Genomic DNA, 18,800 nt, shown 5'->3' on the forward strand with positions numbered 1-18,800 from the left:
GATAGATGGCGTACTTGGCCAAGTCAAGTGGAGACTTGATATCGAAGGTACTGGGATAAGGAAGGAGGTTGAAACAGCGTTGTTGAAGGAGGGACTTTTCCGGGAAAGAATTTCAGGGCTCAGGCAGCGGAATTAGCCTTTGACTAGAGGGGTCGATAACCAGGGATTTGAGGGGAAGCTTTTTCCACCCAGAGGGTGGTGGGAATCGGGAATTCGTGCCTGAAAAAGGGAGAGGGGGCAGTAAGAGGCAGGAATCCTGACCACATTTACAAAGTACTTAAATGAGCACTTGAAAGGCCACAGTATACACGGCTGCAGGGCAAGTGCTGGAAAATGAGTAGGTAAGTTCTTCATAGCTGGCACAGAGACGGTGGGACGAAGCCTTTGACGACATGGCTCCTGACGTTGAGGAATTAAAATTTAAATAGGCAAGAGGCTGGGATTTGAGAACACTGCAATGCAGTTACTGTGAAAATCCCTGAGTCGCCCTACACCAGCACCTGTTCGGGTACACGGGGAGAATTTAGCACGGCCACTGCACCTGACCTGCACGTCTGTCGGACTGTGGGAGGAAAGCCACCGAGAATGTCTGGAGTCCGCACAGACAGTCACCCAAGCAGGGAATTAAACCCAGGTCCCTGGCGCTGTGAAGTAGCAGTGTGAATCACTGCGCTGCCCTTGAATGACTGGAGGGATCACTGCACTAGCAAGAGGGTCACGGCCGAGGGGGCGCCACATGTCGGAGGGTCAGTGCTGAGGGAGCTCCGCACTGTCGGAGGGTCAGTGCTGAGGGAGCTCCGCACTGTCGGAGGGTCAGTGCTGAGGGAGTGCCGCACTGCCAGAGGGTCAGTGCTGAGGGAGCTCCGCACTGCCGGAGGGTCAGTGCTGAGGGAGTGCCGCACTGCCAGAGGGTCAGTGCTGAGGGAGTGCCGCACTGTCAGAGGGTCAGTGCTGAGGGAGCGCCGCACTGCCAGAGGGTCAGTGCTGAGGGAGTGCCGCACTGTCAGAGGGTCGGTACAGAGGGAGTGCCGCACTGTCAGAGGGTCAGTGCTGAGAGAGCGCCGCACTGTCAGAGGGTCAGTACTGAGGGAGTGCCGCACTGTCAGAGGGTCAGTGCTGAGGGAGTGCCGCACTGTCAGAGGGTCAGTGCTGAGGGAGTGCCGCACTGTCAGAGGGTCAGTGCTGAGGGAGTGCCGCACTGTCAGAGGGTCAGTGCTGAGGGAGTGCCGCACTGTCAGAGGGTCAGTGCTGAGGGAGTGCCGCACTGTCAGAGGGTCAGTGCTGAGGGAGTGCCGCACTGTCAGAGGGTCAGTGCTGAGGGAGTGCCGCACTGTCAGAGGGTCAGTGCTGAGGGAGTGCCGCACTGTCAGAGTGTCAGTACTGAGGGAGTGCCGCATTGTCAGAGAGTCAGTACTGAGGGAGTGCCGCACTGTCAGAGGGTCAGTACTGAGGGAGTGCCGCACTGTCAGAGGGTCGGTACAGAGGGAGTGCCGCACTGTCAGAGGGTCAGTGCTGAGGGAGCTCCGCACTGTCAGAGGGTCAGTGCTGAGGGAGTGCCGCGCTGTCAGAGGGTCAGTACTGAGGGAGTGCCGCACTGTCAGAGGGTCAGTGCTGAGGGAGTGCCGCACTGTCAGAGGGTCAGTACTGAGGGAGCGCCGCACTGTCAGAGGGTCAGTACTGAGGGAGTGCCGCACTGTCAGAGGGTCGGTACTGAGGGAGTGCCGCACTGTCAGAGGGTCAGTACTGAGGGAGTGCCGCACTGTCAGAGGGTCAGTGCTGAGGGAGTGCCGCACTGTCAGAGGGTCGGTACTGAGGGAGTGCCGCACTGTCAGAGGGTCAGTACTGAGGGAGTGCCGCACTGTCAGAGGGTCAGTGCTGAGGGAGTGCCGCACTGTCAGAGGGTCAGTGCTGAGGGAGTGCCGCACTGTCAGGGGGTCGGTACAGAGGGAGTGCCGCACTGTCAGAGGGTCAGTGCTGAGGGAGTGCCGCACTGTCAGAGGGTCAGTACTGAGGGGGTGCCACACTGTCAGAGGGTCAGTACTGAGGGAGTGCCGCACTGTCAGAGGGTCAGTGCTGAGGGAGTGCCGCACTGTCAGAGGGTCAGTGCTGAGGGAGTGCCGCACTGTCAGAGGATCAGTACTGAGGGAGTGCCGCACTGTCAGAGGGTCAGTACTGAGGGAGTGCCGCACTGTCAGAGGGTCAGTGCTGAGGGAGTGCCGCACTGTCAGAGGGTCAGTGCTGAGGGAGTGCCGCACTGTCAGAGGGTCAGTGCTGAGGGAGTGCCGCACTGTCAGAGGGTCAGTGCTGAGGGAGTGCCGCACTGTCAGAGGGTCAGTGCTGAGGGAGTGCCGCACTGTCAGAGGGTCAGTGCTGAGGGAGTGCCGCACTGTCAGAGGGTCAGTGCTGAGGGAGTGCCGCACTGTCAGAGGGTCAGTGCTGAGGGAGTGCTGCCCTATCAGAGGGTCAGTGCTGAGGCGGTACCCTGGTCAGTCAGCGAGATGATATGGGGGGAGCATAACACTGCTGATGAAACAAAGATAAATGAAATTTGGATGATTCCAATGTTCGCTTGAGAAGGGAACCCAATCTCTTTCTGGACCACAGCCGCCGCCTTGTATACTGCACAGTCAAGGGTGTGGGGACTGGTGCCTCTCACAGATCCCTCCCATTCCGGTGCGGAAGCTTTGCTAAATGGAGCTTGGACCCTGATATTTCTTCATCATTGCAAAGTAACCAAGGGAATAAAATGGTTGTGAAATCGATTTGTTGTCACTTGCGCAACGGGCAATGAAACAGGGTGAAGTTCATGTTTGTTAATCATTGAATATATTCAAAACTCAGATAGGCAGAGACAGCGCAGGAAAGTGACCGTCAGTCATAGTCACTGCACCAATTCCTAATAAAATCGTCCAGTACAGTGACGGACAACCTAGGCTAGCGAGTGGGCCGTGTGAGCACAAGACATAGGAGCAGAATGAGGCCACTCGGCCCATCGAGTCTGCTCCCCCGTTCAATCATGGCTGATATTTTTCTCATCCCCATTCTCCTGCCTTTTCCCCATAACCCCTGATCCCCTTATTGATCAAGAACCTATCTATCTCTGTCTTAAAGACACTCAATGACCCGGCCTCCACAGCCTTCTGCGGCAAAGTGTTCCACAGATTCACCACTCTCTGGCTGAAGAAATTCCTCCTCATCTCTGTTTCAAAGCATCGTCCCTTTAGCCTGAGGTTGTGCCCTCTGGTTCTAGTTTTTCCTACTCGTGGAAACATCCTCTCCATGTCCACTCTATCCAGGCCTCGCAGTATCCTGTAAGTTTCAATAAGATTCCCCCCCTCATCCTTCTAAACTCCATCGAGTACAGACCCAGAATCCTCAACCGTTCCTCATACGACAAGCTCTTCATTCCAGGGATCATTCTTGTGAACCTCCTCTGGACCCTTTCCAAGGCCTGCACATCCTTCCTTAGATACGGGGCCCAAAACTGCTCACAATACTCCAAATGGGGGTCTGACCAGAGCTTTATACAGCCTCAGAAGCACATCCCTGCTCCTGTATTCTAGCCCTCTTGACATGAATGCTAACGTTGCATTTGCCTTCCTAACTGCCGACTGAGTGGCCCTCCTTCATCCCAGCGGGGGGCAAGGAGGGTATCACGCTTGTTCACTAACCACGAACCCCGAAATAAGATTAAATATATTTGTGAAACCTACCTCTCCACTCACCTGAGGAAGGAGCAGCGCTCCGAAAGCTCGTGATTCCAAATAAACCTGTTGGACTTTAACCTGGTGCTGTGAGACTTCTTACTGTGCCCACCCCAGTCCAACGCCTGCGTCTCCACATCAAATATATTTAATACACACTGAATATTTCATAACAACTTACAGAAAATGCTTCATCATTTATGTATTAATAGAACTGTCATCTGTAACACTACATTCTGCACCCTCTCCTTTCCTTCTCTATGAACAGTATGCTTTGTCTGGAAAGTGCGCAAGAAACGATACTTTTCACTGTATGCCAATAGAATCCAGAAGGAGGCCATTCAGCCCTTTGAGTTTACACTGACAAGAATCCCAACCAGGTCCTTTCCCCATATTTACCCTGCTAATCCCCCTGGCACTAAGGGGCAATTTAGCATGGCCAATCCACCTAACCTGCACATCTTTGGACACTAAGGGGCAATTTAGCATGGCCAATCCACCTAACCCGCACATCTTTGGACACGAAGGGGCAATTTAGCATGGCCAATCCACCTAACCTGCACATCTTTGGACACTAAGGGGCAATTTAGCATGGCCAATCCACCTAACCCGCACATCTTTGGACACTAAGGGGCAATTTAGCACGGCCAATCCCCCTAACCTGCACATCTTTGGACACTAAGGGACAATTTAGCATGGCCAATCCACCTAACCTGCACATCTTTGGACACGAAGGGGCAATTTAGCACGGCCAATCCACCTAACCTACACATCTTTGGACACTAAGGGACAATTTAGCACGGCCAATCCCCCTAACCTGCACATCTTTGGACACTAAGGGACAATTTAGCACGGCCAATCCCCCTAACCTGCACATCTTTGGACACTAAGGGGCAATTTAGCATGGCCAATCCCCCTAACCTGCACATCTTTGGACACTAAGGGACAATTTAGCACGGCCAATCCCCCTAACCTGCACATCTTTGGACACTAAGGGGCAATTTAGCACGGCCAATCCACCTAACCTACACATCTTTGGACACTAAGGGACAATTTAGCACGGCCAATCCCCCTAACCTGCACATCTTTGGACACTAAGGGGCAATTTAGCATGGCCAATCCCCCTAACCTACACATCTTTGGACACTAAGGGGCAATTTAGCATGGCCAATCCACCTAACCTTCACATCTTTGGACACTAAGGGGCAATTTAGCACGGCCAATCCACCTAACCTACACATTTCTGGACTGTGGGAGAAAACCGGAGCACCCGGAGGAAACCCACGCAGACACGGGGAGAACGTGCAGACTCCACACAGACAGTGACCCAAGCCGGGAATCGAACTCAGGTCCCTGGCGCTGTGAGGCAGCAGCGCTAACCCACTGTGCCACCGTGCCGCTGGGATTGAACCCGGGTCCCTGGCGCTGTGAGGCAGCAGCACTAACCCACTGTGCCACCGTGCCGCTGGGATTGAACCCGGGTCCCTGGCGCTGTGAGGCAGCAGCACTAACCCACTGTGCCACCGTGCCGCTGGGATTGAACCCGGGTCCCTGGCGCTGTGAGGCAGCAGAGCTAACCCACTGTGCCACCGTGCCGCTGGGATTGAACCCGGGTCCCTGGCGCTGTGAGGCAGCAGCACTAACCCACTGTGCCACCGTGCCGCTGGGATTGAACCCGGGTCCCTGGCGCTGTGAGACAGCAGAGCTAACCCACTGTGCCACCGTGCCGCTGGGATTGAACCCGGGTCCCTGGCGCTGTGAGGCAGCAGCGCTAACCCACTGTGCCACCGTGCCGCTGGGATTGAACCCGGGTCCCTGGCGCTGTGAGGCAGCAGCGCTAACCCACTGTGCCACCGTGCCGTAACCTGGCAATAAATCAAATGGTAAAAACAGAAGAGAAATTGACTCTTTGGACACAGAGGGAGCGCTCGGCTCTCATAGTCAGTGTTGTGAGCAATCGGCACACACCTCACTTCGTTCGCCCTTGCTTTACATGCGAATCGCTTCAGTCAGACCGGCAGGAAAAAAATCGGCACGAACGGAAATCAGTGCAATGTGGAAACCCTGCGTGTGGGCAAGGATCAGCACAAGGTCTGGTGGGGACTGCACCCAGAACCCCAGACGGGCTGCATCACTGCCCACCGTTGGTCTAGGAGCTAAGGGCAGAGATTGATGGGGTATTAGTCCTGGAGACACCGATAGGGAGGGGAAAGTGGCCATTCAGCCCCTCGTGTTGGTTCTGATGTTTAAATAGATGAGAAATAGCTCGTGTCAAACCAACGCTTCTGATCTGAGTCAACGTATCATGTGTTAGTCATAAGACCAGGAATTGCATCCTCATCAACTTTCACTCTCGAATTTCCACAATCCGTACACTCGCGGTGAGAGAGGAGTGGAGACGCTTCGAGCCAGTATGGTTGATCTGATTTCGGCCCAGGCTCCACTTTCTGCCCTACCCCCCCGCCCCACCCCCCCTCCCCCACCCCCCCCCCCCCCCCCCCCGCTCCCTTGACAGTCAGAATTCTCTCTAACTCAGCCCTGAATATATTCAATGTCCCACAGTCCCCCCACTGCTCTCTGCGGGGGGTCAGAGTTCCTACAGACTAACCGCCCTTTGAGAGAGGAAATTCTCTTTATCGCAGTCTTAAATGGGACACCCCTAATCTTTAAACTGTCTCCCCTCGTTCTAGTCCATCCCAAGAAGGGAAACTGCCTCTCAGCATCCACCCTGTCCAGGCCCCCCCCTGAGGATCTCATATGTTTCAATAAGATCACCTCTCATCCCTCCAAACTCCAGTGGATGCTGGTCATAGAACCCCTACAGTGCAGAGGGAGGCCATTTGGCCCAGCGTGTTCATACTGACCACATCCCACCCGGGCCCTATCCCCCTAACCCCCATGTATTTACCCTGCTAATCCCCCTGACACGAGGGGCAAGTTAGGACGGCCAATCAACCTAATCCACACATCTTTGGACACTAAGGGACAATTTAGCATGGCCAATCAACCTAACCCGCACATCTTTGGACACTAAGGGGCAATTTAGCATGGCCAATCCACCTAACCTACACATCTTTGGACACTAAGGGGCAATTTAGCATGGCCAATCCACATAAGCTACACACCTTTGGACACTAAGGGGCAATTTAGCATGGCCAATCCACCTAACCTGCACATCTTTGGACACTAAGGGACAATTTAGCATGGCCAATCAACCTAACCCACACATCTTTGGACAGTAAGAGGCAATTTAGCATGGCCAATCCACATAAGCTACACACCTTTGGACACTAAGGGGCAATTTAGCATGGCCAATCCACCTAACCTACACATCTTTGGACAGTAAGAGGCAATTTAGCATGGCCAATCCACATAAGCTACACACCTTTGGACATTAAGGGGCAATTTAGCATGTCCAATCCATCAAACCTGCACATCATTGGACACTAAGGGGCAATTTAGCACGGCCAATCCACCTAACCTGCACATCTTTGGACACTAAGGGACAATTTAGCATGGCCAATCCACCTAACCTGCACATCTTTGGACACTAAGGGACAATTCAGCATGGCCAATCCACCTAACCTGCACATCTTTCCCTAAAAGAGGCCGAACCTACACATCTTTGGACACTAAGGAGCAAATTAGCATGGCCAATCCACCTAACCTACACATCTTTGGACACTAAGGGGCAATTTAGCATGGCCAATCCCCCTAACCCGCACATCTTTGGACACTAAGGAGCAATTTAGCATGGCCAATCCACCTAACCTACACATCTTTGGACACTAAGGGCCAATTTAGCATGGCCAATCCACCTAACCTACACATCTTTGGACAATAAGGGGCAATTTAGCATGGCGAATCCACCTAACCTGCACGTCTTTGGACTGTGGGAGGAAACCGGAGCACCCGGAGGAAACCCACGCAGACACGGGGGAGAACGTGCAGACTCCGCAGTGACCCAAGGCCGGAATCGAACCCGGGTCCCTGGCGCTGCGAGGCAGCAGTGCTAACCCACCGTGCCACCCATATTAAACATACTCAATTTTATTCATGGGGTGAATTAACCCAATCTTGCGCCCCACTGCAATGCAAAATAGGCCACTCAGAGGGCCCACTCACTCGCCTCTAGGTAGCCCATTACTGGCCAGGGGGGGGGTGAGATGTGCAGAGGGTTGGGCGGGGGAAGAGAGGGAGAGAGCCAGACACTTTAGGAACATTTAAGCGGTTATTGGATGGGCACATGGAGCACACCAGGATGATAGGGAGTGGGATAGCTTGATCTTGGTTTCAGATAAAGCTCGGCACAACATTGTGGGCCGAAGGGCCTGTTCTGTGCTGTTATGTTCTATGTATGTAGAGCAGGGAAAAGAATGGCATTAATTGATAGTTCTTGCAAAGAGCCGCCACTAGTACAAATTGAGAGAACGGCTTGCCTTGGGGGCTGGGCGGTTCTGCACGTTTTTTGGGACAATTTCAGCACAATTAAGTGACTCAGGAGTGTGTGGTGGGGTGGGGGAAGTGATCTTGCTGAACCTGATGAAATGTTGTGGTGGTTTTGATTGGCTGTTTGCAAATGCTCTTGGGGGGGAGTTGCGTTGAATCAGTTTCATTTCCGAGAATTTACATCAGCGAATGCAGAAAGTGTTGAAGCGACTGGCAAAGCAAAGTCAACTTTGGACTGTGCCTCTCTTCCACTCGGTGCACAGAGGGACAGGAGAGAGAGAGAGGAGCAGGGAGAATGAGCACAGACACCAGAGCAATGTCCAGGGCAGCGATACTCTGCCTTTTCCTCTGCACCATCCCTGCTGGTGAGTTTTTACAGCCCCCTCGAAAGTTTGAGTTAAACTTTTCAACAACAGCAAAACTCCCCCCCGTGCTTCTGTAGATTGGAGCTGGATTGCAAAGTTTCACAAGGGTCTGTGTGCAATGTAACATTTCAGCTTGACAGGCAGGGGATTGAGAGGGGAATTTGGGGGAAGGTTTTTTTTTCACCCCCCCCCCCCCCCCCCACAGGTGGAGGTTGGCACGGTGGCACGCACTGCTGCCTCATGGCGGCAGGGGCCCGGGTTCTATTCCTGCCTTGGGTCACTGTGTGTGTGTGTGTGGCATCTGCATGTTCTCCCCGTGTCTGCGTGGGTTTCCTCCGGGTGCTCTGGTTTCCTCCCACACTCCAGAGATGTGCAGGTTAGGGGGATTGGCCATGGTAAATTGCCCCTTAGTGTCCAAAGATGTGCAGATTAGGTGGATTGGCCATGCTAAATTGCCCCTTAGTGTCCAAAGATGTGCAGGTTAGGTGGATTGGCCGTGCTAAATTGTCCCTGAGTGTCCAAAGATGTGCGGGTTAGGTGGATTGGCCGTGCTAAATTGCCCCTCAGTGTCCAAAGATGTGCAGGTTAGGGGGATTGGCCGTGCTAAATTGCCCCTTAGTGTCCAAAGATGTGCAGGTTAGGGGGATTGGCCATGCTAAATTGCCCCTTAGTGTCCAAAGATGTGCAGGTTAGGTGGATTGGCCATGCTAAATTGCCCCTTAGTGTCCAAAGATGTGCAGGTTAGGGGGATTGGCCATGCTAAATTGCCCCTTAGTGTCCAAAGATGTGCAGGTTAGGGGGATTGGCCATGCTAAATTGCCCCTTAGTGTCCAAAGATGTGCAGGTTAGGGGGATTGGCCGTGCTAAATTGCCCCTTAGTATCCAAAGATGTGCTGGTTAGGGGGATTGGCCATGCTAAATTGCCCCTTAGTGTCCAAAGATGTGCAGGTTAGGGGGATTGGCCGTGCTAAATTGCCCCTTAGTATCCAAAGATGTGCTGGTTAGGGGGATTGGCCATGCTAAATTGCCCCTTAGTGTCCAAAGATGTGCGGGTTAGGTGGATTGGCCGTGCTAAATTGCCCCTTAGTGTCCAAAGATGTGCGGGTTAGGCGGATTGGCCAATGCTAAATTGCCCCTTAGTGTCCAAAGATGTGCAGGTTAGGTGGATTGGCCATGCTAAAAGTGCGAGGTGATGTGGATAAGGCGGCGGGGAGGGGCTGGGTGGGATGCTCTTTCAGAGAGTGGGTGCAGACTGGATGGGCCAAATGGCCTGCGGGGATTGTATGGTTCTATGCAATGCGCTGCCTGGGAGGGTAGTAGAGGTGGGAAACCTCACCGTGTTTAAAAAGGATGGGGTTTTGAAATGTTCTAATAGTCAGGGCTATGAGTTAAATGCTGCAATGTGGGGGTCAGTGTGTTTTGGTCGCTGCACACTCGATGGGCCGCGGCGCCTCTGTATTGTGTGACTCTAATTTGGGGAGAAAAATAGTTGAAGCATTTCTGCAACTTTTGCAGAATGCTCTCTGCTTGCAGTGTGAGGGAGGGGGCAATGTGTAATTATCAAAATATTGGGGTTTCACACTGTCTCAATGAAACTCTTTTTTTATACAAAAAAAAATTCCTCTCAATCGCTCAGTCTTATTTAGAATCTAAATCGAAATTTTTACACTTTTTTTAACCAGCTTGGTATGAAGTTTTTGGGTGGCACGGTGGGTTAGCGCTGCTGCCTCACAGCGCCAGGGACCCGGGTTCGATTCCAGCCTCGGGTCACTGTCTGTGCGGAATCTGCATGTTCTCCCTGTGTCTCCGTGGGTTTCCTCCGGGTGCTCCGGTTTCATAGAAACATAGAAAAACTACAGCACAAAACAGGCCCTTCGGCCCCACAAGTTATGCCGAACATATCCCTACCTTTTAGGCCTACCTATAACCCTCCATCCTATTAAGTCCCATGTACTCATCCAGGAGTCTCTTAAAAGACCCTATTGAGTTCGCCTCCACCACCACTGACGGCAGCCGATTCCACTCGCCCACCACCCTCTGTGTGAAAAACTTCCCCCTAACGTTTCCCCTGTACCTACCCCCCAGCACCTTAAACCTGTGTCCTCTCATAGCAGCCATTTCCACCCTGGGAAAAAGCCTCTGAGAGTCCACCCGATCTATGCCTCTCAACGTCTTATATGCCTCTATTAGGTCTCCTCTCATCCTACGTCTCTCCAAGGAGAAAAGACCGAGCTCCCTCAGCCTATCCTCATAAGGCATGCCACTCAATCCAGGCAACATCCTTGTAAATCTCCTCTGCACCCTTTCAATCTTTTCCACATCCTTCCTGTAATGAGGCGACCAGAACTGAGCACAGTACTCCAAGTGGGGTCTGACGAGGGTCTTATATAGCTGCATCATTATCCCCGGACTCCTAAACTCAATCCCTCGATTGATAAAGGCCAGCACACCATAGGCCGCCTTAACCACCTCCTCCACCTGCGGGGCCAATTTTAGAGTCCTATGGACTCGGACCCCAAGGTCCTTCTGATCCTCTACAGTACTGAGAGTCTTTCCCTTTATATTGTACTCCTTCATCCCATTTGACCTGCCAAAATGGTCCACGACGCATTTATCTGGGTTGAAGTCCATCTGCCACTTCTCCGCCCAGTCTTGCATCCTATCTATGTCCCTCTGTAACTTCTGACATCCCTCCAGACTATCCACAACCCCACCAACCTTCGTGTCGTCGGCAAACTTACCAACCCATCCCTCCACTTCCTCATCCAGGTCATTTATGAAAATGACAAACAGCAAGGGTCCCAGAACAGATCCCTGGGGCACTCCACTGGTGACCGACCTCCATTTAGAAAAAGACCCATCTATACCCACTCTCTGCCTCCTTTGGGCAAGCCAGTTCTGGATCCACAGGGCAGCAGCCGGTCGGTAATTTCCTGGGCTATCCCTATTCCCCTTCTTGAAAATAGGAACCACATCCGCAATCCTCCAATCCTCCGGCACCTCTCCCGTCTCCATCGACGACGCAAAGATCATCGCCAGAGGCTCTGCAATCTCTTCCCTCGCCTCCCACAGTAACCTGGGGTACATCCCATCCGGACCCGGCGACTCTCACACTCCAAAGATGTGTAGGTTAGGTGGATTGGCCATGCTAAATTGCCCCTTAGTGTTCAAAGATGTGTAGGTTAGGAGGATTGGCCATGCTAAATTGCCCCTTAGTGTTCAAAGATGTGCAGGTTAGGGGGATTGGCCATGCTAAACTGCCCCTTAGTGTCCAAAGATGTGCAGGTTAGGGGGATTGGCCATGCTAAATTGCCCCTTAGTGTCCAAAGATGTGCGGGTTAGGGGGATTGGCCATGCTAAATTGCTTCTTATTGTCTCAACATGTGTTGGTTAGGGGATCATCGGGGCAAATGTGTGGTGTTACAGGCATAAGGCCTGGGCGGGATGCTTTGTTGGAGAGTCGATGCTGATTTGATGGGCCGAATGGCCGCAGGGATTCTATGAAGCTTTTACATCTGCACTGGGTTTCTGCCGACCCATCGCGTTCCGTTCCAGACAGCCACTCGTGGGTTGATGCAGCACGCCAGGCCTCAGGGGGTGGCACGGTGGCACAGTGGGTTAGCGTTGCTGCCTCAGAGCGCCAGGGGACCTGGGTTCGATTCCCGGCTTGGGTCGCTGTCTGTGTGGAGTTTGCACGTTCTCCCCGTGTCTGCGTGGGTTTCCTCCGGGTGCTCCGGTTTCCTCCCACAGTCTGAAAGACGTGCTGGTTAGGGTGCATTGGCCCGAATATTGACCTGAGCAAGTGTGGTGACTGGGGGAATTTCACAGTAACTTCATTGCAGTGTTAATGTAAGCCTTACTTATGACACTAATAAATTAACTTGAACTGAGGTGCCTGTGCTAGCTGTATGAAGGAATTATCCAGTTCTTGCCTTCTCCCCTTATCCAGTTGCCCTTTTGAGAGTTCCTACTGAATCGTTCCATTGCAGGCAGCATCTCCCAGCCAAGAAGAGTCAATTGCATCATGTATATCAGAAAGAAAGGGTTGTGAATCTGTGGAATTCCCTGCCCAGTTGAGGCGACCTCATTGAATGTTTTTAAGGCAAGGATAGATAGATTCTTGAACAGTAAAGGAATTAAGGGTTATGGTGAGCGGGCGGGTCAGTGGAGCTGAGTCCACGAAAAGATCTGCCATGATCTTATTGAGTGGCCTCGATGTGGAGACGCAGGCGTTGGACTGGGGTGGACACATTAAGAAGTCTCACAACACCAGGTTAAAGTCCAACAGGTTTATGTGGAATCCACGCGCTTTCGGAGCGCTGCTCCTTCCTCAGGTGAGTGGAGAGTTGGGTTCACAAACACTGCATATAGAGGCCAAGACACAATCGCACGATAATGATCACTGCGTATAGCGGCCAAGACACAATCGCACGATAATGATCACTGCGTATAGCGGCCAAGACACAATCGCACGATGATGAACACTGCGTATAGCGGCCAAGACATAATCGCATGATAATGAACACTGCGTATATAGGCCAAGACATAATCGCTCGATAATGAACACGGCGTATAGCGGCCAAGACACAATCACACGATAATGAACACTGCGTATAGAGGCCAAGACACAATCGCACGATAATGATCACTGCGTATAGAGGCCAAGACACAATCACACGATAATGAACACTGCGTATAGAGGCCAAGACACAATCACACGATAATGAACACTGCGTATAGAGGCCAAGACACAATCGCACGATAATGAACACTGCGTATAGAGGCCAAGACACAATCACACGATAATGAACACTGTGTATAGAGGCCAAGACACAATCACACGATAATGAACACTGCGTAGAGCGGCCAAGACACAATCGCACGATAATGAACACTGCGTATAGAGGCCAAGACACAATCGCACGATAATGATCACTGCGTATAGAGGCCAAGACACAATCACACGATAATGAACACTGCGTATAGAGGCCAAGACACAATCACACGATAATGAACACTGCGTATAGAGGCCAAGACACAATCGCACGATAATGAACACTGCGTATAGAGGCCAAGACACAATCACACGATAATGAACACTGTGTATAGAGGCCAAGACACAATCACACGATAATGAACACTGCGTAGAGCGGCCAAGACACAATCGCACGATAATGAACACTGCGTATAGAGGGCAAGACACAATCGCACGATAATGATCACTGCGTATAGCGGCCAAGACACAATCGCACGATAATGAACACGGCGTATAGCGGCCAAGACACAATCGCACGATAATGATCACTGCATATAGAGGCCAAGACACAATCACTCGATAATGATCACTGCGTATAGCGGCCAAGACACAATCGCACGATAATGATCACGGCGTATCGAGGCCAAGACACAATCGCACGATAATGATCACTGCGTATAGAGGCCAAGACACGATCGCACGATAATGATCACTGCGTATAGAGGCCAAGACACGATCGCACGATAATGATCACTGCGTATAGAGGCCAAGACACGATCGCACGATAATGATCACTGCGTATAGCGGCCAAGACACAATCGCACGATAATGATCACTGCGTATAGCGGCCAAGACACAATCGCACGATAATGATCACTGCGTATAGCGGCCAAGACACAATCACACGATAATGATCACTGCGTATAGCGGCCAAGACACAATCGCACGATAATGATCACTGCGTATAGAGGCCAAGACACAATCGCACGATAATGAACACTGCGTATAGCGGCCAAGACACAATCACACGATAATGAACACTGCGTATAGCGGCCAAGACATAATCGCACGATAATGAACACTGCGTATAGCGGCCAAGACACATTCACACGATAATGATCACTGCGTATAGCGGCCAAGACATAAACGCACGATAATGATCACTGCGTATAGAGGCCAAGACACAATCGCACGATAATGATCACTGCGTATAGAGGCCAAGACATAATCGCACGATAATGATCACTGCGTATAGTTGCCAAGACACAATCGCACGATAATGATCACTGCGTATAGAAGCCAAGACACAATCGCACGATAATGAACACTGCGTATAGCGGCCAAGACACAATCGCACGATAATGAACACTGCGTATAGCGGCCAAGACACAATCACACGATAATGAACGCTGCGTATAGCGGCCAAGACACAATCGCACGATAATGAACACTGCGTATAGCGGCCAAGACACAATCACACGATAATGAACGCTGCGTATAGCGGCCAAGACACAATCGCACGATAATGAACACTGCGTATAGCGGCCAAGACACAATCACACGATAATGAACGCTGCGTATAGCGGCCAAGACACAATCACACGATAATGAACGCTGCGTATAGCGGCCAAGACACAATCGCACGATAATGAACACTGCGTATAGCGGCCAAGACACAATCACACGATAATGAACGCTGCGTATAGCGGCCAAGACACAATCGCACGATAATGAACACTGCGTATAGAGGCCAAGACACAATCGCACGATAATGAACACTGCGTATAGATGCCAAGACACAATCGCACGATAATGAACACTGCGTATGGAGGCCAAGACACAATCGCACGATAATGAACACTGCGTATAGCGGCCATGACACAATCGCACGATAATGAACACTGCGTATAGAGGCCAAGACACAATTGCACGATAATGAACACTGCGTATAGCGGCCAAGACACAATCGCACGATAATGATCACTGCGTATAGCGGCCAAGACACAATCACACGATAATGAACACTGCGTATAGAGACTAAGACACAATCGCACGATAATGAACACTGCGTATAGAGGCCAAGACACAATCGCAAGATAATGATCACTGCGTATAGCGGCCAAGACACAATCACACGATAATGAACGCTGCGTATAGCGGCCAAGACACAATCACACGATAATGAACGCTGTGTATAGAGGCCAAGACACAATCGCACGATAATGAACACTGCGTATAGAGGCCAAGACACAATCGCACGATAATGAACACTGCGTATAGAGGCCAAGACACAATCGCATGATAATGAACACTGCGTATAGAGGCCAAGACACAATCGCACGATAATGAACACTGCGTATAGAGGCCAAGACACAATCGCACGATAATGAACACTGCGTATATCCGACAAGACACAATCGCACGATAATGAACGCTGCGTATAGAGGCCAAGACACAATCGCACGATAATGAACACTGCGTATATCCGACAAGACACAATCGCACGATAATGAATACTGCGTATATAGGCCAAGACACAATCGCACGATAATGAACACTGCGTATAGCGGCCTAGACACAATCACACGATAATGAACGCTGCGTATAGAGGCCAAGACACAATCGCACGATAATGAACACTGCGTAAAGAGGCCAAGACACAATCGCACGATAATGATCACTGCGTATAGAGGCCAAGACACAATCGCACGATAATGAACACTGCGTATATCCGACAAGACACAATCGCACGATAATGAACGCTGCGTATAGAGGCCAAGACACAATCGCACGATAATGAACACTGCGTATAGAGGCCAAGACACAATCGCACGATAATGACCACTGCGTATAGAGGCCAAGACACAATCGCACGATAATGAACACTGTGTATAGAGGCCAAGACACAATCGCACGATAATGAACACTGCGTATATCCGACAAGACACAATCGCACGATAATGAATACTGCGTATAGAGGCCAAGACACAATCGCACGATAATGAACACTGCGTATAGAGGCCAAGACACAATCGCACGATAATGAACACTGCGTATAGAGGCCAAGACACAATCGCACGATAATGAACACTGCGTATAGAGGCCAAGACACAATCGCACGATAATGAACACTGCGTATATCCGACAAGACACAATCGCACGATAATGAACACTGCGTATAGAGGCAGAGACACAATTGCAAGATAATGATTGGAATGCGAGCCTTTACAGGTAATCGGGTCTCTACAGGTACAGACAGTGCGAGTGGAGAGAGGGATAATCACAGGTTGAAGAGGTGTGAATTGTCTCCAGCCAGGACAGTGAGTAGGATTCTACAAGCCCAGGCCAAACGGTAGGGGTCACACAGAGTGTGACATGAACCCAATTGAATGGCGGAGCGGGCTCGAGGGGCCAGCTGGCCTACTCCTGCTCCTAGTTCTTATGTTCCCCATATCTCTCCCAGTGGCCCCTTTCCCAATTCTCGTCAATCAGTGTCCCCTCTGCTTAACCACCCTCTTTGCCAACGGGGCGTTATTAACCCTCGCAACCCCATGTAGCGGACATGTAATTCTCTGAAAAAGTGCAAAAAAAAATTGAAGGAAATAAAATCAAACCTTACATTTATTTGCGACTGTGTCTTGGCCGCTATACGCAGTGATCATTATCGTGCGATTGTGTCTTGGCCGCTATACGCAGTGTTCAGTATCGTGCGATTATGTCTTGGCCGCTATACGCAGTGTTCATTATCGTGCGATTGTGTCTTGGCCTCTATACACAGTGATCATTATCGTGCGATTGTGTCTTGGCCGCTATACGCAGTGTTCATTATCGTGCGATTGTGTCTTGGCCGCTATACGCAGTGTTCATTATCGTGCGATTGTGTCTTGGCCGCTATACACAGTGTTCATTATCGTGCGATTGTGTCTTGGCCTCTATATGCAGTGTTCATTATCGTGAGATTGTGTCTTGGCCTCTATACGCAGTGTTCATTATCGTGCGATTGTGTCTTGGCCTCTATATGCAGTGTTCATCGTGCGATTGTGTCTTGGCCGCTATACGCAGTGTTCATTATCGTGCGATTGTGTCTTGGCCTCTATATGCAGTGTTCATCGTGCGATTGTGTCTTGGCCGCTATACGCAGTGTTCATTATCGTGCGATTGTGTCTTGGCCGCTATACGCAGTGTTCATTATCGTGCGATTGTGTCTTGGCCTCTATACGCAGTGATCATTATCGTGCGATTGTGTTTTGGCCGCTATACGCAGTGATCATTATCGTGCGATTGTGTCTTGGCCTCTATACGCAGTGATCATTATCGTGCGATTGTGTCTTGGCCTCTATACGCAGTGATCATTATCGTGTGATTGTGTCTTGGCCTCTATACGCAGTGTTCATTATCGTGCGATTGTGTCTTGGCCTCTATACGCAGTGTTCATTATCGTGCGATTGTGTCTTGGCCGCTATACGCAGTGTTCATTATCGTGCGATTGTGTCTTGGCCGCTATACGCAGTGTTCATTATCGTGCGATTGTGTCTTGGCCTCTATACGCAGTGTTCATTATCGTGCGATTGTGTCTTGGCCGCTATACGCAGTGTTCATTATCGTGCGATTGTGTCTTGGCCGCTATATGCAGTGTTCATTATCGTGCGATTGTGTCTTGGCCGCTATACGCAGCGTTCATTATCGTGCGATTGTGTCTTGGCCGCTATACGCAGTGTTCATTATCGTGCGATTGTGTCTTGGCCGCTATACGCAGTGTTCATTATCGTGCGATTGTGTCTTGGCCGCTATACGCAGTGTTCATTATCGGCACAACATCGTGGGCCGAAGGGCCTGTTCTGTACTGTTCTATGTTCGATGTATTTATGTACAGCTTTTCAAATCCATTGGAAGCGTTTTTTAGAAATCCATTTGCGGGATCTGGGTGTCGTGTGGCTGGGCCCAGCCAGTTCTTCATTGCCCCTTGAGAAGGTGGGTGGGTGAACCGCCCTCCTGAGCCCAGCGCGATCCCGTGTGGTGTAGGTACTGTACCCTGGGCACTGTTAGGGAGGGAGTTCTGGGATTTTTGAGCCAGCGACAGTGAAGGAACTTTACAGCCAGTGACGTGGAGCTTGTAGTTACAGGGGGGCACAGCTGTCTATTTCTGGATAGGAAGCTCCCACAAATAGCAGTGTGATAAAGACCCCAATATAATGTCTTTTGTGTGTGTGTGTGTGTGTGTGAGATAGTAACCGAGGGATTAATATTGTCCCCAGGACACTCGGGAGAACCTCTCCCACAGAATGGGTGTTGCGGGATTTTTTGCATCCACCTGTACGGGGGATAAGACCTCACCTGCAGGATGGTACCTCGGGCAGTGCAGCACTCCCTCGGCACTGCCCTGCCCACCCTCACAGACCCTGGCTTATTGCGCTGAGGTTCTGGGATAGGACTCGAACCAGGAACCTTGCGATTCTGAGGACAGCCTTGCCATTAATGGAGCCACGGCTGACATCAGCAGAAACGTACGCAAGGCTTGCCACGGAC

The 18,800-nt window shown here is 51.1% G+C and overlaps 1 protein-coding gene across 2 annotated transcripts in view; it reads left to right on the top strand.

The window, feature by feature from the left end:
- Nucleotides 1-18,800, top strand: part of LOC144481712 (uncharacterized) — a 240,640-nt gene that overhangs the window by 199,137 nt on the left and 22,703 nt on the right. The window contains exon 2 of one of the 2 annotated variants that reach the window (XM_078200857.1): nt 8,425-8,518. In XM_078200857.1, the coding sequence (XP_078056983.1) occupies nt 8,449-8,518 (70 nt within the window). In that variant the 5' untranslated portion in view covers nt 8,425-8,448. Of the gene's footprint in view, nt 1-8,327; nt 8,519-18,800 lie in introns of those variants that run through there. The other variant, XM_078200856.1, reaches the window with a different exon arrangement.

This window comes from Mustelus asterias, chromosome 31, assembly GCF_964213995.1.
Source record: "Mustelus asterias chromosome 31, sMusAst1.hap1.1, whole genome shotgun sequence".
Classification (NCBI taxonomy): Eukaryota; Metazoa; Chordata; class Chondrichthyes; order Carcharhiniformes; family Triakidae; genus Mustelus; species Mustelus asterias.